Source organism: Odocoileus virginianus, chromosome 32 (genome assembly GCF_023699985.2).
Source record: "Odocoileus virginianus isolate 20LAN1187 ecotype Illinois chromosome 32, Ovbor_1.2, whole genome shotgun sequence".
NCBI lineage: Eukaryota > Metazoa > Chordata > Mammalia > Artiodactyla > Cervidae > Odocoileus > Odocoileus virginianus.
The window spans coordinates 20045889-20070953 of NC_069705.1; the positions used below are offsets into that span (position 1 = coordinate 20045889).

Genomic DNA, 25065 nt, shown 5'->3' on the forward strand with positions numbered 1-25065 from the left:
CTGAAATGTTCTGATTTCAGTAAGAACTCAGTATGCTAATAAGTATACTGAATCTGAAAACCCCTTGTCAGACTGCTACTAAATCTGACTTATGGACACCCCTTACGTCCTTACCCCAAGATTCTAACTGGCATTGGTAAAAAGACCTGTGTTGTAGGGAAACTGGCTGGAAGTGTTACAGTTGGTAGACAGATTACCTTTTCTACTTCTAGCTTTGCAGGTGCAAAATCTTCATCAAGCGCTAAGCACTGAAGAAAGAGTTGTAAGGCATCACCTAGAAACCCAGCATCGTGGAGGACTTTTCCTTTCCTGAAGTAGACCTTCAACAAAAGCACACATACCCAACTGTTAGGGATGGAATTGTTCTTTGAAATACCAATATCATGTAAGGTTAAAAAAAAAAAAAAAAGTTCTGCTTGGAAATGTTCATTTTGAAACTAAATGACTCTCAGGAGCCCAAAGAATTTTAAAGGCATATTCACACCCTACCCAGGAGATGCACCTCTGATTATGAGGTCCAGAAAATGACTCCAAAGCTACAATTCTAATTATATCCCCTCAATGATAAGTCCAGAGGGTTCTTTTCTGTTTAATGGTTTTAAGAGCTTCCCTGGTGGTTCAGTTGGCAAAAGAGTTCTCCTGCAATGTAGGAGACCTGGGTTCGATTCTCGGGTTGGGAAGATCCCCTGGAGGAGGGCATGGCAACCCACTCCAGTATTCTTGCCTGGAGAATCCCACGGAGAGAGGAGCCTGGTGGGCTACAGCCCATGGGGTCTAGCAAGAGTCAGACATGACTTAGTGACTAAACCACTGTCGCCACCAAAGCTGCCTGTACCAATCATTTTCCCTCATATTCTTAACACTGATTTGACTTGTATCAACTGGTCACGTCGTCATGGGATTCTGATTCATTTTCTTTATTAATTTATAAATTTTAGAGCATACTCACTATATAGTCCTCAAAGGCATAGCTTTGAATGCAGAAAAAAAGTCACATTAAAAGATGACTTTTAACTTAAATAACATATGGGAGATGGACTGACTTGCCTTGACAGTACTGGTAAAAAGAAGAATTCGTAAACCAATTATACAATATATACATGCCGCAAATCTTTTTTCAAAAGAGCATGGGCAAGGCCCCCATCTACCGTATTAAATGACTGCCTCATCATCACCCAGTTCCCATCACAATGCCTCAGTCATTCAGTCACAGAACCTCTCCTCTCTCCATTAATAAACCTCCTCCACTGATAACCTCTTTGGGTCCATCTCTGCAATAGGGCCAGGTGTATCTCTTTGAGGAAATGCTGTATATTAAAGTCTTTTTTTTTTTTCTGTGCCTCGAATTCAAGTTGTTCTCTAGTTAGGAAACAAACATTTCCTATAGTTTAAATAACTGTCAGATGACATTCATCCACTCAAAATATTGACCTTAGACTTCCAGAACTATTCTATATATTTAAAAGAAATCGCCCAATCCATTTCATTGTAACTTACAATCATAACTGAAATCCATATTCCCTACAGTTGAAAATTTTAAATGTATGCAAATGTAAAATAGTAGTTTTACCTCAGGCCAATTTGGCAGTTGAAAGAGAACTGCATTTAAATCTTCTATGGCTGCTTTAAACTCTTGGAGACCAGCATAGGATTCAGCTCTGTAGATTTTCAGAGTCAAGTCGCTGGGCTCTGAAATCAATGTTATGAAGGTTTGGTTATTTTTAAAAGATTACTGTATAATCCACGGAAACATCATACTAGAGTAAGAACTGACTGAGCGATTCCAGTCAATAACCACGGAAGCAAAGGCAGAGAACCAGGCCCAGGACAGGTGCACCCACTGGCATGTTGACACTTAAGTTAGAGCAAATCCTTATGATTAGATTAGTTCAGTGGAGAAAACTCAATTTAAAAAAAAAAAAACTGAAAATATTTTCATAATATGATCACCCCTAAGAAACTGAATGTTTTCCTAACATAGGCAAAGATTCAGAAGATGTATCTTAGATGTTTAGATTTGTCTTTTTGTGGTAAATTCTTTTTATAGCTGATTTTGAAAACTTTATAAATGACTACATGTGTAACTGCTGCATATGGAATTCCCACAGTTACAAAGACTGACCGAGGCATGGTCTTATGAGAGGACACGGTGGTCCTGTTTCTGGAGGAAATGGGTTGACAAGAGTCAGGTTTCTTGAGGGAAAATTTTTTAATTCCTGGCATTAGTAAGAACAGGATTGGATGGCCCCCAAAACAGATTTAATTTCAAGTATTTGAGGGTAAAAAGCTTTAGGTGATAATTTCACTATGCTTTCTGTCTCTACTTGAGAAACCAAACTAGGATCCAAAGGCAGTAAAATTTCAGACACTTGGTTGGTTCATTTATGATACTATAATCAATTACTACAGGTCATGTGGAATCTAGAAAAACGGTACAGATGACCCTGTTTTCGTACAGACTCAGACGTAGCGAATGGACATATGGACACCAGAGGGCAGAAAGGGAGGGCGGGGCAAATTGAGAGATCAGGGTTGACATATACACTCTACCATGTGTGAAACCGCCAGTGGGAGCCTGCTGAGTAGCACAGCGGGCTCGGCCCGGTGCTCTATAATGACCTAGGTGGGCTGGAGGCAGGCCCAGGGAGGAGAGGATTTTGTATACTTAGAGCTGCTTCACTTCATTGTACAGCAGAAACACAACACTGTAAAGCAATTATATTCCAATAAAAAATGTTAAAAAAAAATTACTACCGTTATATAGATTCTGAAACTGAAGTCTAAGCCAGAAATCAATTTGCAGTATCTATAGACAACATTAACTTGACTCTTCTTTTTAAAGCTATTATTCATCTTTAAAGGCTTCCAAAATGTATGCTTATAAAATAAAGCATTCATTGTGGGAAGGGCATAAAGACCTTACCACCCGCTGTCCTGGGCAAACAAAACAAAAACTATAATAAAACTCCTTAATAGCTTCCTGGTTTACTCTAGTTTTTAAATGATTGCTTTTTTACAGATAACTCTCGATTTAACAATTAATTAGACAGGCCTTTTCCAGTTGCTGGTACTTGAGAACTCGAACTGTTACCTCAAAGTTATACCAATGAAAAAATTTTAAGAATAAAATTAGTATTTCATGAAAATATTTCTTACTTCTTAAGCAGAAAAAGACATGTCTGGAACATTTCATCTTTTGTTTCTTAAAGCAATATAATTGTAAATCATTATCTGAACAAAAACTCGTAGAAACTGAAAGCTGCATGTGATTAATCAATCAAGAATGAGGAGTCTCAGCACCAAGCTAGACAGATGCTGGAGGGGTTTCAAAGATGTTACTTTCTCCTTGTCTCTGAGGAGCTCACAGTCACATTAGGAAATCCTCTTTTCTTGTGAGATGACACCATGTGGTCCTAACTGGACAGGCACAGCCGGGGTCCGGGAAACAGGGAGCAGCAGGTGCCCAGCCAGTCCAAGGAGCAGTCACCAGGGCAGCGTCCAGCTCCCTGGGCTGGAGAGGATGGGGACCACGTCGGGCACAGCTGGGGCGCTGCCAACAGCGCCCCTGGGACCTGCCTGTGCTCCGGCAGCTCCAGAGAGAGGGGGTTCGGTCACAACAAACAGTCCCCTCCACACTCGGGTCCCCTACTGGACTGTTTTCTTCTCACGTGTTTCCTTCTACGGCAGGTCCCCCCACACGGCCCTGGAGGCAGTGCCCACGGGGACCTCGTGAGTACCGTACCCTCTGATTGAGGTTGTCACCGCTGCCCTTTACACAGCTTCCCCAGGGCAGCGCTGCGGGAAGGGGCTGGGGAGACCCCCGTCTTTAAAGCGCCAGGTCAGTCCCCCACACTTCTCCCCTCCGAGGGATACAAACAAGGAGCTCAAGCTACCCAGGCTCCCTGGAAAGCTGGTGTCTACTGGGATGAGAAGCGTGCTGGACCCGTGAAGGAGACGACAGGAGGGTCAGATCTTAAAACTCTTGTTCCCCGAATCCTTGTAGGTTCTGTTCTTACTGAGCATTTCACATGCCAGTGGAATAGTGATTTTGAGCGACTCTGTTGGGGAAGAGGAAGCCCCATCAGTTGAGTTCAAACACCCAGTACATTATTAAAGAGATTAGGGCCACCCCACTTGTTTCCTTCAAGTCCTTCCTAATTAAAAAAAACAAAAAACAGAAAACCACCAATGCAGGATTGAGGGCCTCTGAATAGTACAAGGATACAGAACATCTGCCTCTGTGTCCGCTTGTGGGAAAGGCAACTGCGAAAAAGATGCCATCAGCCAGGCTGTGTCATTAACTCAAGTGTTTAACAGGCGACAGACATTCACTGTCTGCTCGGCTCCGGGCCCCGCGGACCCTCACTGCACGCACGAGGCACCAGGGAGGGCCCGCCTCGGTCCACGGCTGCAGATACGCAGTGCCTTGCGCATCACAGACTCGGTGTGTTGGAAAAATGCAGAAACATAAAGACGTGTCAGGGCCGAGTGTACTGGGCAGGATTTAATTCCTACCTCTCCTTTTTTTCACCCTACCTCCAGCTGCATCAAATTTCCAACAGCTAGCTGTGCTTTTCCTCAGGCTGAGTACACTTCCCACACCTCCAGCCCCCACAAAAGGATATGTGTGCTGTGTTGTTAGGAACACTGACTGTCCAAATCAAACCTTTACCACGGTCAGTTTTACCTCCTCTAGTATTTCCCCAATCCATCCCTGGTCTTTTCCAACCCAATTGCTGATAACAACATTTTGAAAGCCAAAATTAAGCTAAGGCTATTGTAACAGCTTGCTAACTGCACACTCTGCCTCCAGTTTTACCTATATCCTCACCATCCACAGATAGAGTTATTTACCACAACATCCAAGTTCCTGCATGCCTGGGACCTGCCCATCTCTCCAGCCTTATTTCCCATCAATATGAACCTCCCAGTGAGTCCCAACAGGACCTAGCTACTCACTCAGCCCCATGCACGCCTTTTTCTACTTCATGCCTCCTTCCTTTTCACAAAGCTTCCTCCTTGTGAGACCACCCCTACCCAACTCCCCTCTGTCTGGACAACTTTTTCAGCTCACCAACCTCTTCTCCAAGATGCTTTCCTTTGCATCTACTGCCACTTGGCATTCCAGAAGGATTCAGAGCCTAGAAGCCAGACAGCCTGGCTTCAACTTCTGCTCCTCCACTCGCTCACTGTGAACTGGGGCAAATTACCTCTGTACCTCAGTTTCCTCAGCTATAAAATCTGAGTTTTTTTCCACCTATGGTCAATTAATCTACAATAAAGGAGGCAAGACTATACAGAGGAGAAAAGACCGTCTCTTCAATAAACAGTGCTGGGAAAACTGGACAGCTACATGTTAAAAATGAAGTTAGAACACCACACATAAAAATAAGCTCAAAATGGATTAAAGACCTAAATGTAAAGATTCATAGACAAGGAAAAGTTAAGAAAATTCAGCACCACCAAACCAGCTGTACAGTAAATGTTAAAGGAACTTCTCTAGGCAGGAAACACAAGAGAAGGAAAAAACCCACCAACATACATATTGATAATTACCTTGAATGTAAATGGATTAAATGCTCCAACCAAAAGACAAGGGCTAGCTGAATAGATACAAACACAAGACCCATATATATGTTATATACAAGAGACCCACTTTAGACCTAGGGACACATACAAACTGAAAGTGAGGGGATGGAAAAAGATATTCCATGCAAATGGGAATCAAAAGCAATACTCGTATCAGATAAAACAGACTTTAAAATAAAGACTGTTACAAGAGATAAGAAAGGACACTACAGAATGATCAAGGGATTAATTCAAGAAGAAGATACAACAATTATAAATATTTATGCATCCAACATAGGAGCGCCTCAATACATAAGGTAAGTGCTAACAGCCAGAAAAGGGGTAATCAACAGTACCACAATAATGTGGGACTTTAATACCCCATTGACACCAATGGACAGATCATCCAGACAGAAAATAAATAAACACAAACTTTAAATGACACAACAGACCAGACAGACTTAATTGCTATTTATAGGACATTCTGGGGCTTCCCTGGTGGCTCAGGCAGTAAAGAATCCTCCTGCAATGTGGGAGACCTGGGTTCAGTCCCTGGGTTGAAAAGATGCCCTGGAGGAGGGCATGGCAACCCACCCCAGTATTCTTGCCTGGAGAATCCGCATGGACAGAGAAGCCTGGCAGGCTATGGGATCACAAAGAGTCAGACACGACTGAGCGACTAAGCACAGCACAGGACATTCCACCCGAAAGCAGTAGAATAGACACTCTTCTCAGGTGCACACAGAACATTCCCCAGGACAGATCACCTCTTGGCTCACAACTCAGGACTAAGAAAATTTAAGAAAATTGCAATAGTACCAAGCATCTTTTCCAACCACAATGTTATGAGATTAGAAATCAATTACAGGGGGAAAATGAGAAATTACATCTGACACTGCAAAAGAACTGTTAAAAAAAAAAAAAAAAACACAAACACAGAGGCTAAACACCGTGCTACCAATAACAGAGATCACTAAAGAAATCAAAGAAAAAAAAATACACAGAAACAAATGACAAAGAAAACAATGGGGTTTTTCTGGTGGCTCAGTGGTAAAAAATGCACCTGCCAAAGCAGGAGACATGAGTGTGATCCCTGGTCTGGGATCCCACATGCCCCGCAGCAACTAAGCCAGCTCACCACAACTACTGAGCCTGTGCTCTTAAGCCCGGTAGCCACAACTACTGAAGCCTGTGCATCTAGAGCCTGTGCTCCATAACAAGAGAGCAGGCCCCACTCACTGCAACTAGAGAAAAAGCCTGAGCAGCAATGAAGTCCCAGCACAAACAAACAAAAAAAAACCCACGATGATCCACAACGTATGGGACGCAGCAAAAACAGTTCAAACAGTTCTAACCACCTCACCTTAAGAAACAAGAAAAATCTCAGTCTAACCTGACATCTAATGCAACCCGAGAAGGGCAAAGAAAACCCAAAGTCAGTAGCAAAGAAATCATAAAGATCAGAAATAAATAGAAAAGAGGAAAATAATAGCAATCAATAAAACTAAATGTTGGTTATTTGAGAAGATAAAATTGATAAACCTTTAGCTTTAGCCAGATTCAAAGGAAAAAAGGGAGAGGACGCAAATAAAAAAATTAAATGAAAAATGAGAAATAACATCTGACACTGCAGAAATACAATGATCATAACAGACTACTATAAGCATCTATATGCCAATAAAATGGGACAACCTGGAAGAAACGGACAAATTGTTAAAAAGATACAACTCTCCAAAACTGAATGAGGAAGAATTTGAAAATATAAACAGACCAATCACAGGTAACGAAATTGAAACTGTAATTAAAAATCTTCCAACAAACAAAGTCCAGGACCAGACAGTTTCACAGACCAATTCTATCATTTATTTAGGGAACTAACACCCATCCTGCTCAAACGCATCCAAAAAACTGCAGAGGGAATTCGTTCCATGAGGCCACAATCACCCTGATAACAAAACCAGACAAAGATATCACAAGAAAAGGAAATTACAGACCAGTGTCACTGAGGAACATAAATGCAAAAATCCTCAAGAAAATACTAGCAAACAGAATCCAACAACACATTAATCAAACACCATGATCAAGTGGGATTTATCCCATGAATGCAAAGGTTCTTCAAAATATATACATCAATACTCCATCTTAACAAAATTAAAGAATAAAAAAAAAAACATATGATCATTCCAAGAGATGCAGGAAAAACTTCTGACAAAATTCAACAGCCATTTATGATAAAAACTTTCCAGAAAGTGGGCAAAGAGGGAACTGATGTCAACATAATGAAGGCCACGTATGACAAACCACAGCAAACATCATTCTCAATGGTGAAAATTAAAAGCATTCCCTCTATGATGAGGAACAAGACAAGAATGTCCGCTTTCACCATTTTTATTCAACATAGTTTTAGAAGTCCTAGCCATGGCAATCAGAGAAAAAGAAATAAAGGGAGTACAAACTGGAAAAGAAGAAGTAAACTATCACTGTCTACAAATTCCATGATACTATACATAGAAAACCCTAAAGATGCCACTAAAAAAATACTAGAGCTAATCAATGAATTTGGTAAAGCTGCAGGATACATTAATGCACAGAAATCTCTTGCATTTCTATACACTAATAACAAAAAGATCTGAAAGAGATATTAAGGAAACAATCCCACTTACCATCGAAACAAAATGAATAAAATACCCAGGAATAAACCTACCTATAGAGACAAAAGGCCTGTACTCAGAAAACTATAAAACACTGATGACAAAAGAAATCAAAGATGACACAAACAGATGGAGAAATATACCATGTTCCTGGACTAGAAGAATCAATACTGTGAAAATGATTATACCACCCAAAGCAATCTACAGATTCAATGCAATCCCTATCAAATTCCCAATGGAATTCTTTACAGATTTAGAACAGAAAAATTTACAATTTGTATGAAAACACAAAAGACCCCAAATAGCCAAAGCAATCCTGAGAAAGGAAAATGGAGAGACATCAAAAGCAGAGACATCATTTTGCTGCAGAGTCAAAGCTATGATTTTTCCAGTAGTTGTGTACCAATACGAGAGCTGGACCATAAAAAAAAGTCTGAGTGCCAAAGAATTGATGCTTTCAAACTATGGTGTTGGAGAAGACTCTTGAGAGTCCCTTGGACTGTAAGATCAAACCAATCAATCCCAAAGGAAATCAACTCTCAATATTCATTGGAAGGACTGATGCTGAAGCTCCAATACTTTGGCCACCTGATGCAAAGAGCCAACTCACTGGAAAAGACCCTGATGCCGGAAAGATTGAGGGCAGAAGAAAGGGGTGACAGAGGATGAGATGGTTGGATGGCCTCACTGACTCAATGGACATGAGTTTGAGCAAACACCAGGAGGTAGTGAAGGACAGGAAAGCCTGGTGTGCTACAGGCCATGGGGTCAGAAAAAGTTGACTGAGTGACTGAAAAACAAGAACAACAACATGCAGCTCAATATCAAAACATCAGCCCAATCAAAAATGGCTGGAAGACCTAAATAGACATCTTTCCAAAAAGACATACTGATGGGCAAGAGGCACATGAAAAGACAGTCAACATCACCAATTATTAGAGAAATGCAAATCAAAACTACAATAAAGTATCAGGCTCATACCAGTCAGAATGGCCATCATCAAAAAATCTACAAACAATAAATGCTGGAGAGGGTGTGGAGAATAAGGAAACTTCTTGTTCTGTTGGTGAGAATGTAAACTGCTATAGTCATGGTAGAGAACTGTATAGAGGTTCTTTAAAAAACTAAAACCAGAAGTACATATGACCCAGCAATCCCACTCCTGGGCATATACCCTGGGAAAACCGTACCCAGGATACATGTACCCCAATGTTCACTACAACAGTATTTACAATAGCCAGGACATGGAAGCAAAGCAAATGCCCAAAGACAGATGAATGGATAAAGAAGATATGGTACATATATATGTGTGTGTGTGTGTGTGTGTATATGTATGGTACATATATATACAGTGGAATATTACTCAGTCATGAAAAGGAATGGAACTGGGTCACTTGTAGAGGTGTGCTTGGACCTAGAGCCTGTCATAGAGAGTGAACTCAAAGAGAAAAACAAGTATCATGTATTAATGCATATATGTGGAGCCTAGAAAAATGGTACAGATGAACCTGTTTCCAGGGCAGGAATAGAGATGGAGTCACAGATCATGGACATGTGGACGCAGAGGAGAAAGGGGAGGGTGAGATGAGTTGGGAGATTCATTTTATTGTACAGCAGAAACTAATATAACACTGTAAAGGAATTATACTCCAACTTGAAAAGACCTAAATGTAAGACCTGGTATTAGAAAATTCTCTCAAGAAAATGTGGGGAGAAAATACTCTGACACAAATCTCAGCAATATCTTTTTGGATCTGCCTCCCAGAGTAATGGAAATAAAACCAAAAATAAATGGGACCTAATCAAACTCAAAAACTTTTGCACAGTAAAGAAAATCGTAAACAAAACAAAAAGACAACCCACAGAATGGGGGCTTCCCTGGTGGCTCAGTGGTAAAGAATCCACCTGCCAATACAGAAGACTCAGGTTCAATCCCTGGGTCGGGAAGATCCCCTGGAGGAGAAAATGGCAACCCACTCCAGTATTCTTGCCTGGAAAATCCCATGAACAGAGGAGTCTTGCGGGCTACAGTCCACGGGGTCTCAAAGAGTTGGACACGACTGAGCATGCACACATACACAGAATGGGAGAAATTATCTGCAAGTGAAACAACTGACAAAGGATTAACCTCCAAAATCTACAAACAGCTCATGCAGCTCAATGTCAAAACAAACAACCCAATCAAAAAATGGGCAGAAGGTCTCAACAGACATTTCCCCAACAAAGACATACAGATGGCCAAGAGGCACATGAAAAGATGCTCAACGGGGCTAATTATTAGAGAAATGCAGACCAAAACAACAATGGGATATCACCTCTCATCAGTCAGAATGGCCATCATCAAAAACAATAAATGCTGGAGAAAGTGTGAAGAAGGAAACTTCCTACATGGTTGGTGGGAATGTACATTGGTACAGCCATTATGGAGAACACCTCCATATTAAAAACAGAATTACCGTATGATTCAGCAATCTCATTCCTTAACGTGTATCCACAGAAAACCAGAATTTGAAAAGATACATGCACCCCAGTGTTCACTGCAGCACTATTTACAATAGGCAAGACACAAAAGCAAGCTAAATGTCCATCTACAGGTGAATGGATAAAGAAGATGTGGTACATACATATGCATTCAGCATACATATCATTCATAAAAAAAGAATGATATAGTGCCATCAGCAGCAACACGAATGGACCTAGAGACTATCATACTAAGTGAAGTCAGAAAAAGACAAGAAAACACTGTATGATATTGCTTATATGTGAAATGGGAAAAAAAATTAATACAAATGAACTTATTACAAAACAGATACAGAATCTGCCTGCCAATGAAGGAGACCTGAGTTCAATTCCTGGGTCAGGAAGATCCCCTGCACAGAGGAGCCTGGTGGGCTACAGTCTATGGGGTTGCACAGAGTTGGACACAACTGAGAACTAAACCACCACCACATTTGAAACAGATAACCAATAAGGACCTACTGTATAGCACAGAGAACTCTGCTCAATATTCTATAATAAACTAAATGGGGAAAGAATTTAAAACAGAATAATACATATATATATATAACTGAATCACTTTGCTATATACCTGAAACTAACAAACTGTCAACCTAACTCCAATAAAAATAAAAACTTATTTTTATTCAGAGGGTAACTGCTTTACAATGTTGTGTTGGTTTCTGCCCCACAATGAAGTCAGTTCGATAAAGGTATGGGTGTATTCCCTCCCTCTTGGACCTCCCTCCTGCCACCATCCCACCCCTCTGGGTCATCACAAAGCATGTGAACTGAAATTCCTGGCTATAAAGCTGCTTCCTGCTAGTTCTCTCTCTAACACGTGGTAGTGTGCATTTGTCAATGCTACTGTCTCAACCCGTCCCACCCTCTCCTTCCCCCACGGTGTCCACAAGTCCATTCTCAAGTCCATGTCTCTATTTCTGCCCAGCAAATAGGTTCATCAGTACCATTTTTCTAGATTCCATATATGTGTTAATACATAGTATTTGTTTTTCTGACTTACTTCACTCTCTACAACAGGCTCTAGGTTCATCTACCTCACAACAACTGACTCAAATTTGTTCCTTTTTATGGCTGATAAAATAAAAAAAAAAAAAAAAAAAAACTACCCCCAAAGGAAGAACTGAACTAATTTTAAATAGACTTTATTTTTAAAATGCAAAAATATACACAAAGGAGCAAAGGGCAAGAATTTTAAATATGTGAGATGATAATTTTCAGTTAATACAGTTATTTGGTAACAACAAAAACTATTAACTGTTCTAAATGATCTACAACCTTCAGAACAATCCTATGTGGGTCTAATATTGTTCACATTTTTGTAAAGAATCTGAGCACAGAGAGTTTAAGTATCTTGCCCAAGAAAAAACAGCTCCTAAGTGAAGGATTCTAGATGCTCCCTCCAGCCGCCTGAGTCCAGAGTCCCTGCTGTTCGCCTCTGCTATTAACAGGGCTCCTCACGAGAGAGGCAACACATGCACAGTGCTTCCAACAGGGCTTGGTACATTATAAGCTCTATTTAAGTGTTTGCTATTAGGATTGTGTTCCATCCCTGTATGTGCGTAGCATATATTTAATTATTTTAAAAAATCTGTTTTTGAGCTCCCTCCATTATTTACTGTCCCTGTATCCTCTATTCCTGGTTTTGATAAATGTCCGCTGAAGCAGGGGAAATTCATTAAAATCTGTCCCCTTGGGCTCATCAATTCTTGCCCTTATTCCCTCTTCTCTTTGACACAGTGGTATCGTGAGTACTTAGGTAAATAAAACAACTGAAATAAAACTCTGCTACACATCTGAGGAAACTAGTTTTAAGTGGTCGAAGGTACCGCATGGGCTGCGGGAAGAGAGTTCTCCAGAGTGGGGACTTCTCGTCTGTTTTCCAGTAGGTGATGGGTAGTAAGAGGTGTGTACACATCATTTATCTCATCTTCAAGAAACTTGTTTTGAATAACAAGGGTCATAAAATATTTACCTATAAACTTTGAAAAATACAGAAAATTAAGAACCAAAGATCCTTTTCCCATCACAAAGCAATTCATTAAAATCTGTTGTGTTAAGCTCGATTCATGCTCTCATGAACTAAGAAATAATCAGTGTTGGCATATAACCTACCCACTCATCTGTGTGGGTAGATTACATTTTTAATGTATAGTTTTATGAAATATACCCTATATACTGTGTACAATCTGCTTTTTTTGGTCAATGTGATTATATGCACAAGATACTTAATAGTTGTAAAGTATTCCATTATATATACCATCTATGTAAAATTCCCTATTACTTCTAATTTTTGCTACTATAAAAAGTACTGCAAAGAACATTTATCTATAAGCTTTGACATATCAGCTTATTTCCTTATTTTCTAAAAAGCTGAGTGACTGTGTAGAAAGCTGCTGCTGCTGCTGCTGAGTCGCTTCAGACTCTGTGCGACCCCATAGACGGCAGCCCACCAGGCTCCTCTGTCCCTGGGATTCTCCAGGCAAGAATACTGGAGTGGGTTGCCATTTCCTTCTCCGTGTAGAAAGCTATGTAGATATATTATACAAAGTCTTCAATACATTCTGCTCATCCTCCTTTTATAAAAATTTTACACTCCCAGAAGCTGTGTATTTTTGTTTCCTAGAAAAATACAAATGAAGAAGGATGTGCGCTCATCTCCTCCTGTGAGAACACCAAAATCACAACTAGCTGTTGAACACCATCGACAGGAGGACACTGGGACCTACCAAAAAAGATACCCCGACAGTCAAAGACAAAAAAGAAGGCATAGCAAGACAGCAGGAGCGGCACAATCACGATAAAATCAAACCCCACACCCACCAGGTGAGTAACTCACAGAATGGAGAACAAGAAGAACCGTAATACCAAAGAAGTTTTCTGACCGTTGTGAAGGTCTGGAACCCCACATCAGGCTTCTCAGCCGGGGCACCCGACAAAGGGACTGGGCATCCCCAGGGAATCTGACCTTGAAGGCCAGCAGGATGATTACAAGACTTCCCCAGGACTGGGGGAAGCAGAGACTCCAGTCTCGGAGGGCACAAACCAAATCTTGTGCACACCAAGACCCAGAGGAAAGGTGTAGTGACTCCACGGGAGACTGAACCAAAGCTACCCGCTACTGTGAGGGTCTCCTGTGGAGGTGTGGGTCAGCAGGGACTGACCACAGGGACGGGACACCGGATGCAGCCAGCCAGGAAGGTCCCCCTTGGTGTAAACCCTCTAGAAGGTCGCCATTAGGCTGACTGTACAGCGAGGGCTGGACTGCCTCAGGCCAAACAACTACCAGGGAGGGAGCGAAACCCCACTCATCACTAGACAACTGGATTAAAGCTTTACTAAGCAAGGGCCTCCACACCGGAGCAAGACTCAGTGTTCCCCACCGCCAGGAAGCTTACACGAGCCTCTTAGCCTCCTCCATCAGAGGGCAGACAGAAGAAGTAAGTAGAAGGACAGTTCCACAGCAAGTAAAACAAAACCGCATTTAAGAAAGTTAAGGACTTCCCTGGTGGCTCAGTGGTAAAGAATCTGCCTGCAAGGTGAGAGACCTGGGTTGGGAAGATCCCCTGGAGCAGGGAATGGCAACCCACTCCAGTATTCTTGCCTGGATAATTCCATGGACAAAGGAGCCTGGGGCTGGCAGGCTACAATCTATGGGGTGCAAAGAGTCGGACACCACTGAGTGACTAACATATAATCAGCATGAAAAAGCAGAAAGTTATGTCCTAGATGAAGGGACAAGATAAAACCCCAGAAAAACAACTAAACAAAGTGGAGATGGGCAACCTTCCAGAAAAAGAATTCAGAATAATGATAGTGATTCAGGATCTTGGAAAAAGAATGGCAACAAAGATTGAGAAGATGCAAAAAATGTTTACCAAAGACCTAGAAGAACTAAAGAACAAACAGATGAGTAGTACAGTAGAAGAAATTCACAGCAGAATAACTGAGGCAGAAGAACGGATAAACGAGCTGGAGGACAGAATGGTGGAAATCACTGCCACAGAACAGAATATAGAAAAGAGAATGAAAAGAAATGAAAACATCCTAAGGGACCTCTGGGACAACATTGAACTGACCAACATTTGCATTACAGAAGTCCCAGAAGGAGAAAAGAAAGGACCTGAGAAAATATTTTAAGAGATAATAGCTGAAAACTTCCCTAATATGGAAAAGGAAATAGTCAACCAGGTCCAGGAAGCAGAGAGAGTCCCAGGAAGGATAAACCCAAGGAGGAACACATCAAGACATACAGTAATCAAACTGACAAAAATTAAAGACAAAGATAAAATGTTAAAAGCAACATGGGAAAAACAACAAATAACCTACAAGGGAATTCCTATCAGGCTATCAGCTGATTTCTCAGCAGAAACTCTATAATCCAGAAGGGAATGGCATGATATATTTAAAGTGATAAAAGGGAAGAACCAACAATCAAGAATACTCTATCCAGTAAGACTCTCCTTCAGATTTGATGGAGAAATGAAAAGCTTTCCAGACAAGCAAAAGAGAATTCAGCACCACCAAACCAGCTTTACAACAAATGCTTAAAGGAACTAAAGAGAAGGAAAAGACCTATCTACAGAAAATAAACACCCCCCCAAATTAAGAAAACAGTAATAGGATCATACACATTGATAATCACCTTAAATGTAAATGAATTAAAAGGACCAACCAAAAGAGACAGACTGGCTGAGCAGATGAAAACACGTGCACTTCCACTTACCACATCACTCTGCTTGACCCCCAAAATTGTATGTATTTATTTCATATTGTTAGCTTAGTCATGTTTCCATTATGGCTTGCAATTGTAATTATCTTTTTTTTTTTGTCTGGCTATTGATTGTGAGAACTGATAAACATCTTTTACTATTGTGATTATGTAACTATTACCCACTTAATACCACTGTATCATAATTGGTCAACAGAAAAATAGAATTCTGTATCACCAAAACTACCATTTAATAGGAAAACCCATAATCACTTTTTAAAATCCAGATGCTTATCAGAATTATCACTGGATTTTGGGGGGGAGGAAATGCTCAGATATTGCTTTTTCTTTTTTGCCAGAGCTCCAGATATGTTTCTAACAAGCAGCCATGTTTAAAAACAACTGGACTATATGAGGAGCTTTTACTTTTATCTAGTTTGCTTCACTTTTTCTATTTCATATTCAGTGCTCCCATTTCATTTACTTTATGATTTCCAATTTCTCCATCTCTCCTTTTTTTTTTTTTATGTTCTTTCTCAAGCACAGTAGAAAAGCTTTTGTATACATATACATAAATAATATGTATAACATATTTTAGAAAATGAATTTTTGCCTAATTAAAAGTTTTTTGACATTTTGATTCCATTTGTTCAACTTATTATGAATAGAATGCTAGATTTCTAATTTTAAAAACATACATATGCAACAAGCAACAAAGGTTTACTGCATAGCACAGGGAACTATAGTCAATATCTTATAACGGAAAATTGAAAAAATAATACGGGTGTATATATATAACCAAATCACACACCAAGAATTCTACTTTTTGAAATTTAGTAATGTTTCTCTTTCTGCCAGTTTTTCTAATAACAACATATGAGATACAAAATTTTAAATATATCTGTGTAGGATATAAGATTAATATATACTAAACATAAATCTATTACATTCAAGTTATTAACGACATCATTCAAGATGCTCTTATTTTTTCTGCACTTCATAAAATATTCTTAGAGAAAAGTTTGTATGTCTCATTATGATTATATATTTTTTCTTTTCCCTTATATTTCTTCTGATGTACCTGTTTCTTTGTTACTAAGTGTCTAATGGTTTTACGTCTATCTTCTTTGTGAATTGTACTTTTCAACATTAAAAAATATTCATCTTTCATTTAAAATAAATTAATTTAAAAATACAAATGAAAAACAGCATCATTATTTTAGTGTACCTTTTCTCAGTTTGACCTTAAAACTATTTATTGGCTATTTGAATTATTTATGTGTAAGTATAAAAATTCCCTGTTCATTTCCCTTTTATCTTCCCTCTTGAGTGTCTTTTCTTTTTATATGTTCAGCTAGTTTAAGAATTCCAATGGCTAACTTAAATACCAAATTTTTTCTACAGAACTTGGTTATCACAGTTACACTAAGCTGCTGGCTGAGAAGTTATTAGAGATGAATAAAGTCCAGGAATAGTAGTTTGGCATACTAATTAAGATCATAACCACTGAATTCAGAAGATCTGGGTTCTGATACACTTTTAACCGTTTACTTAACTCTTTGAACCTCTGACTCCTCATCTATAAAATGCTCAAGATACCAACATCTTAAGACTGTTGTGAGGGGACTTACCTGGTAGTTCAGTGGCTAAGACTCTGCTCTCCCAATGCAGGAGACATGGGTTTGATTCCTGGTCAGGGAACTAGATCCAGTCTGCCACAACTAACAATCAAAGATCCTATGTGTGGCAACTAAGACCCGGTACAGCCAAATAAATAAAAAAAAAATTTTGTAAGGGATGTATGTTAACAGTTAAGACAAGGCCTGGCACACAAGCACTCAATAAATAAGTTATTGTTAATGTTACAAAATATTTCAAAACAAGTTTATAAAGAAATGAAATCAGTTCTTAATACAAGGTATCAGAAGAGTATTTTCTACATCTTTTACTCAAATAAACCTTAGCCAGGTAAGAAATTTCTGGGCTTCTCTGATGGCTCGGAGGAGATCAGTCCTGGGTGTTCACTGGAAGGACTGATGCTGAAACTGAAACCCCAGTACTTTGACCACCTCATGTAAAGAGTTGACTCATTGAAAAAGACCCTGATGCTGGGAGGGATTGGGGGCAGGAGGAGAAGGGGACAACAGAGGATGAGATGGCTGGATGGCATCACCGACTAGATGGGCATGAGTTTGAATAAACTCCGGGAGTTGGTGATGGACAGGGAGGCCTGGCACGCTGCGATTCATGGGGTTGCAAAGAGTCAGACATGACTGAGCAACTGAACTGAACTGAACTGATGGCTCAGAGGATAAAGAATCCATGTGCAATGCCTGAGACCTGGGTTTGATCCCTGGGTCGGGGAGATCCCCTGGAGAAGGGAATGGCTACCCACTACACTATTCTTACTTGGAGAATTCCATGTACAGAGGAAATATCTTTAGGGATTAGTAATGCAGGTTGGACAAAAGGAAGGAAAGCAAAAAAGAATGATCCTGTTCTATTAATACCACAAGAAAAAGAGAAAAAAAATTGAACAGAAACTTCTGCTTAGCATTTTAGAGTTCTCTTAAATCATTCACCTTCTATAGTAAAACATATTGACAATTTTGAAAAATATCTTTATAATGCAAGAGGCAGTAGTGAAAGTCTCTCAGTCATGTCTGACTTTTTGTGACCCCATGGACTATACAGTCCATGGAATTCTCCAGGCCAGAATACTGGAGTGGGTAGCCTTTCCCTTTTCCAGGGGATCTTCCCAACCCGGGGATCAAACCCAGGTCTCCTGCATTGCAGGTGGATTCTTTACAAGCTGAGCCACAAGGGAAGCCCAAGAATATTGGAGTGGATAGCCTATCCCTTCTCCAGCGGATCTTCCAACCAAGGGATCAAATCAGGGTCTTCTGCATTGCAGGCGGATTCTTTACCAACTGAGCTACCAGGGAAGCCATTAGAGGCAGAATACTATACAAATACATTTAAAATGATACTTGAATACATCTAAGCCTGCAGAAATATTTCACTAAATATAAAAACAATTCTGAGTAAACCAAAGTTTAATATACAAATAATGAGAAATCTATGTTAACTGAGCTCTGGTAAATCTTTCATCGTTTACTTGATGAATAAAAGGTAAAAACATAGAAATTATTTTAAACCGACCACTTGTTATTTATATAACCTCCTTTTTCATTTTCTATAACAATGAGAACATCCTGTTATAATAGTGACCCTGAAGCACTGCAAAAATCCTAAAAGTGGACTTCTGAATTAAAGGAAAGATGAATCAAAGATATACAAGATATACGCTCAGTTTGTTAGAAATCAGTTAAGCAATAAGCCCCTTTTCTGACTGTTTTCAATAAATACCAATTTGCTGCAACTTTAAGAGAAACAAAAAATACAAACTCTCTTGAGGACAGGCACCTGATTTTGTTTACCTCTGTATTAAAACACCTGAAACAAAGCCTAATATATAGCAAGCACTCAATAAACACTTGTTAAATAACAAGAACACTTAAGATTTATGTTTTATGTGATCATTTTAAAATCAAGCAGTCTCAGAAGCAATATTCACATGCCCAGTTTCTGCTTTCAGTTGTAACTTGGTTACTTGCTTGCCTTTAAGAAGTCACCTTCTTGGAGCTCTCTTCTACATTCTGTGAATTCAGGGTGCTAACACATGCTCTCCTATCTCACATTATCTTTAGTAAGACTCAGTTAGTGGAACTGAAAATGTGTTATGAAGTTATAAACCACCATATAAATGTCATTGTTTACTGTTTCAAGTATCTGGCAGAGTAAGTTAGGGCATACATAAGTTTGCATACTAAGTCACTTCAGTCGAGTACAACTCTTTGTGACCCTATGAACTGTAGTCTGCCAGGCTTCTCTGTCCATGGGATTCTCCAGGCAAGAATACTGGAGTGGGTTGCCGTGCCCCACTCCAAGGGATACGTAAGTTTGAAGTGAAGTGTGGGTGTCACTCAAGTCTTGTCCGACTCTTTGCAGTGATAAACTCAAATCTCTTCATTTTAACCTGACTAATATGTTAAAAACCTTTCACATTTTCTTTAAATGTATTCAGTATTTACCTACAGTTTGACTAATCTTTTTTCCCTGGTGGCTCAGATGGTAAAGAATCTGCCAGCAATGCAGGCCTAGGTCAGGAAGATCCCCTGGAGAAGGAAATGACAACCCACTTCAGTATCCTTGCCTGGAAAATCCCATGGACAGAGGAGCCTGGCAGGCTACAGTCCATGGGGTTACAAACTGTTGGACATGACTAAGTGACTAACATACTCATAATTTGACTAATCTTTTTAGTAGGAAAGCCTTGCAGCATCTATATTTTACTGATGTATGCTAAAATGTTACCACTAATTAACATATGTAGGCCAGAATCAGGATTTAACCCTCACTCTGTTACTATTCCCTGGTGGCTCAGATGGTAAAGAATCTGCCTGCAAAACAGCAGATCCAAGTTGGATCCATGAGTTGGGAAGATCCCCTGGAGACCGGAACAGCAACCCACTCCAGTATTCTTGCCTGGAGATTCCATGACAGAGGAACTTGGCAGGTTACCCGCCGTAGGGTCATGAAGAGCTGGGCAAGACTGAAGCAACAGCCCGCACACATGCACTGGTAATATTAATGTGGTAGAGAAAAAAGAACAGGACTCGACATTATAAGATTTAGATTTCAATTTTAGCTAAATCATCTTCTAGCTGGGGTGCAAATTTTACATTTTAAAAATAGTTAATATTTACTGGGTATTTATCTGCCAGGCACCATTCAGAGCACTTCACATGTTTTGACTCTCTTGATTCTCACAACAGCCCCAGGCTGTTGTTATGGTTGTTATCTATGAGGTAGACACTCTGCTCACTTTTCAGATAAGGAAAGCAAAACAGGGAGGTTAGACACAGGCCCAAGGCTCCAGAGCAGGTGGAGACTGCACTGGGATTCAAACCCAGGTCCTTAGACACCAATATTCACAGCTCTAACTACCAGGCTGTACTAGGCACCCCAGGTGCCTCAATTTCCCTCTGAGGATAATAGTACTCCATAGGATACTTTGTGACAATGAAAGGATGTAAAACATTCTGAAATACCTGACAAGGAGTACACAATTAATATTTAAAACAGAGACTTCCCGGTGGTCTAATGTCTAAGACTCTGCACTCCCAATGCAGGGGGCCCAGGTTCGATCCCATGTCAGGGAACTAGATACCTGCATGCCGCATCTGCAGATTCCAAACACCACAACTAAAAACAAAACAGAAATGAACCCACATGCCTCAACACACAGAGAAGATTTTGAATGTTGCAAATAAGACCTGGCATAGCCAAACATTTTTTTAAAATATTAAAAATAAAACTTTTTTCCCCAAGTATTTTAAATAAAATATTCTCTTCCCTGTGACTTTTATTTACTTTCTAACCATTTCAAATTATAAATTATACTGTTCTGTTGGTCTTCTTTGTGGGGAAGAGTGGCAAGTCAGTGTAAAAATTCATTAAAAATCAAACAAAGACGAGCATAGGTGAGTGGGATCATTTCAAGAGTCTTAAGTATAAAGAACCAATGCAGAAAAGATCTTTACATAATATCCTTGAATACTAAAAAGACAAAGTTATGAAACATCTGAGAGTTAATACCAAAAGATCAATGGATTAAATGTTATCTAAATATATTTCAATTCAACAGAAACTTATGTAATCTCAATGGGAACGTTCTGATTCTGGCAGAGGTTTTCTAGCTTTCCTTTCTTGTTGAAAGGGCTTAAATTTGGATGTGTGTGGGCTAACTGTAGACTGATTATTTTTTCTAGTTAATAGTATTTACTTGTTTCACTGTTAAGAATTATACGAAAAAATTATAGTCTTTTTCCACCGTTAGCAATAATGAAGTTATCTTGGGTACAGCTTTCCAATTACACAAACACATTTCAAATGCCTTTCTAGCTAACCGGCTCTCAAAAAGTTAAACCTTAACTGCACAAGTAGATTTATAACTCTACTAAACCTTTTTATTTATGCTCATAAACTGCTAAACACATAGTATCTGCACTCCATCAACTATAATTTGTTAGCTCTAAGATTTTTTTTCTTCCTACTCTATACTAAAAATTCAAAGGATGAAAAAATTTATCCTCACTAGTACCAATCAGACACATTTTGGAGTATGGAATTAAAGATTTTTCAAAGACCTAAAAATGAGGAGAAAATGGACGAGGTCAAAGGAGTCTTGGGTTCTAGTCCTGCAAAAGTAGAATGAAGCAGCTGAATGGACAAAATTCCCACATGTAGTCTATGCAAATTGAAAAAAAGGAGAACAAGTAGAGATTTCAGTCTTTTCCTGTTAAAAATAATATCCTCAATCCCAGGCCCCAAATCTTCCTTAATTAAAAGATTATTGGTCATAGAATGCTAAGCTAGATCTTAATTATTAAATGTACTCCCTGTTCTTCTGTGGATTAGGACCTGAATTTTTTCAAAATGCCTAATTTAAGCAGTCAAACCATTTAAATCAGTGAGAGTTAATAATGAATAGGGCTGTCAATAAGTTTCTCCTTTATTTCACACTAGTGGCAAAAAACTTCTTTCGGAATTGATGTTACACATTTTCACTGGATGAGCCATAACAGTAGGATGAATCCTGGTCCAACATTTAGGAGAAATGCAGGACACAGTGTTGCCTCCACACATCAGCTGGCTGTGTGACTGGTGACAAAAGTCGTGTCACTGCCCCAGCTTCTGCTTCTTCATTTTGAGGAACGTGTCCTAGATGGTCTGTCCTTCGTTGACCATTCAAACTCGATTCATCTAGAGAGACTGAGCTGTTGAGGAATTCTGTATTCCAAATAGTTCTGTTTTGTTCTGGGTCTATCATGCTACTTCTGTAACTGCTACTCCCCATAAAGATGCTGAAAGCATGCCAAGTTTGCGGTTTGAATTCTAAAGGTATTAAACGACTTAACATAGTGACTACTTCAAAATGACTGAGCGCTTAGGGTTAAAAAAAAAAAAAAAAGCCTCCAAGAAGATGCTTTCAGTTATAGTTTATGAATGCACCTCAAACCTCACATCAGTTTATCTTCTGGATACCTACTTTCTTGGTGATTAATTCTCCAAGTATTATTCCATTCCATCTTGAAATATGCTTATTTCACACAAGGTTTAACAGGGGCAAAACTGACACTGGGCCTTGATCATTGTGTGGGAAACTGTCCCGCGCATCACTGGATCCTGAAGAGCCTCCGTGGCCTCTGCCCACTGTTTGTAAAAGCACCACTCCACTCACACAAGGGGTGGCCACCAAAAATGTCTCTAGATATTGCCCCTGATAACGTCCCAGAGGTGGGGGTGGAGGGAAACCCCAAAGTAGAAAACCACCGATTTAAAGAACAACGCTTCATTTTACACAGCTAACTCACTCCGTCAAGGTCTCCACAGCCCAAAACCACCTTAAGAAAAGTGGCTAGCCTAGGTTAGTAGGCTGACACTGCTTCTTGGCGGCGAAGGACCAGACCGAAGATCTTCAGAGGCCCTTCCCCGCCACAGCTTGATCAAGAGTGTGGAAAGGCAAACACAAGCGTGGCCACGAACTCCATCAGCGACTACCTCTATTATCTTCACCGTGAGCTACGTGCATTCGAAAGGAAGCACACGCGTTTCTGAAATAAGCACGCTGTGAAAGACAGGTGGAAACCATCAAGAGGCAGCAAGTCTCCGGGCGTTCCCATTTAAGACTGGGACAACCCTGGGCAGCTCCGGCCGGGCCTCCGGGTGCGGGGTGCGGGCGCCCAGCTCCCGCCACGCCCACCCGACGTCACCCGTTACACAACGCCCTCCACCACCCCCCACCCACCCCGGCTTATGCAATTCTGCCTCCCGCGGCTTCCAATTGCCCCGGTGACTTTCGCGGGAGACCAAGGTATATACGTTGCACGCCCGGCCTCGGCTGGGGATCCTCTTCCCCGCCCCGGCAAGGCGTCTCCCCGCCGCGGACCCGGCCCGGGCGGCCAATTACCGGAAAGAGCGCGGCAGGAAGCGAGCCGACGCTCAGGCTCGCCCAACTCCCTCCCCATCCCGCGCTCGCGCGGCCTCGCCCGGCCACCCGCTCCGCGCCGCTCCGCTCGGGGCGCGCCCGCCACAGCGCCAGGCCGAGGCGGAGGGAACCCCGCGCCGCGTCACAGTCGGCTTGAGGGCGATCCCCATTGTGACCGAAGCACCTCGGGGCGCCGCCCCTTCCCACACACACACCCCTCAAAACACACACCCCGGGACCCCGAGACGCAAGCCCTGGGCGGCAGCCGGCCTGGGGCGCAGACGAGCTTGGGGCCGCCCCGCGCGTCGGGGAAGGAAGGGTGCGGTCACGGGGCCCGCGCGCTCACCTGCTCGCAGCTCCTCGCAGGCGGCGGCCAGGGCCTCCCGGTAGCGCCCCTGGTGCAGCAGCTCCCCGAGCCGGCCGGCCGCCCGGGCTCTCTCCCGTTGGCCCGGGAACCACTTTTCGGTCAGGTGGTTAAGAACGACGCTGGTCCTGAAGCCGGAGGCGGCGGTGGCGGCGGCAGCCGGAGGCGGCCGCGGGGAGGTCCCCAGGGCATCGGCGGCCGCGGCGGGCGGCAGCCGGTCCCGGCAGAGGCGGCAGCGCGCGCGGAGCTCTCTCCGCAGGCAGCGGCGGCAGTAGCTGTGGCCACAGGGCACAGTCACCGGCTCGCTGAGGAAGCCCCGGCAGCCCAGGCAGCTGAGCAGCCCGCCGGCGCTAACGCCGCGGTGGGCGCCCCCCGCCGGGCTCGCGCTCCAGCCCAAGCCGTGGCGAAGCCGGTAGTTGAACACCAGGCAGTCCACCAGGGTGCCGAGGCACTCGGGCCTGACCGGGGCCCCGCGGCGCAGCGCCGCCGCGTACGCCTCCAGCGCGCCCTTCAGGTGGCCGCCCAGCGCCAGCAGCTCGCCCCGGCGGAGCAGCAGCTCCCAGCGCTCCGACTCCGCGGCCGCGCGCTCCAGCCGGTCGCCGCCGCCGCCGCCCACTTCCCAGAACCGGCCCTGCCTCTGCGGCCGCGAGTCCACCTCCTGGCTCCCTCCCGGGGAGCTCCTCGCTACGGCCGGGGAAGACATGGCCCGCGGACGGCTGCTGTGCCGCAGCCCGCCGCCACGGTCCCGGAGCCTCCGGGGCGCGCGGCTCCGCACGCGGCCCGCGAGCAGGGGGGCGTGGCGCGCAGACACGGCGGGGCGGCGCGCGCCCGGGAAGCCCCGGGGGCGGGGCGCGGCGGGCGCGGGGCGGGGCCGGCTGCGCGGCGGCGCCCGGGACTCCCCCGCACGGCCCGCGGCCGGGTCCCGGAGGAGGCGACCGCCAGCCCCGCCCCTGCCGAAGCCCCTCCTGGCGGGAGACGCGAGGTCAGATGATCCCCGGCGGGGATCTAATTGGCTTCTCCGGAAAGAAGGGCCTGGCTTGTAACTGAACAAAGCACAGAGGCGCCCGATGCTCCATCCCCCACCTGATTGCTCCGCCGGGGCCCTCACCCCCACCCCCCCAGTCATAGATTCTCCCCTAACCTCTGCATCGTTGGCACATCGCCGGGCAGCCGGCCTCCCTGGACTGAGGCTCAAATCGCC

The 25065-nt window shown here is 42.5% G+C and overlaps 1 protein-coding gene and 1 long non-coding RNA gene across 2 annotated transcripts in view; both read right to left on the bottom strand.

The window, feature by feature from the left end:
* LONRF1 (LON peptidase N-terminal domain and ring finger 1) overlaps positions 1-24682 on the bottom strand; it is a 45806-nt gene extending 21124 nt beyond the window's left edge. Inside the window, exons 1-3 of the mRNA XM_070459954.1 lie at positions 23847-24682; positions 1571-1689; positions 198-320 (exon numbers count right to left, since the gene is read on the bottom strand). Of these exons, the coding sequence (XP_070316055.1) occupies positions 198-320; positions 1571-1689; positions 23847-24567 (963 nt within the window). The 5' untranslated portion in view covers positions 24568-24682. The remainder of the gene's footprint in view (positions 1-197; positions 321-1570; positions 1690-23846) is intronic.
* On the bottom strand, positions 22001-23565 carry LOC110151592 (uncharacterized). Its single transcript, XR_002318112.2, has 2 exons — positions 23483-23565; positions 22001-23140 (listed from the first exon to the last, which is right to left on the bottom strand). It is a non-coding gene; the product is annotated as an uncharacterized lncRNA (long non-coding RNA).
* Positions 24683-25065: the final 383 nt, after the last annotated feature.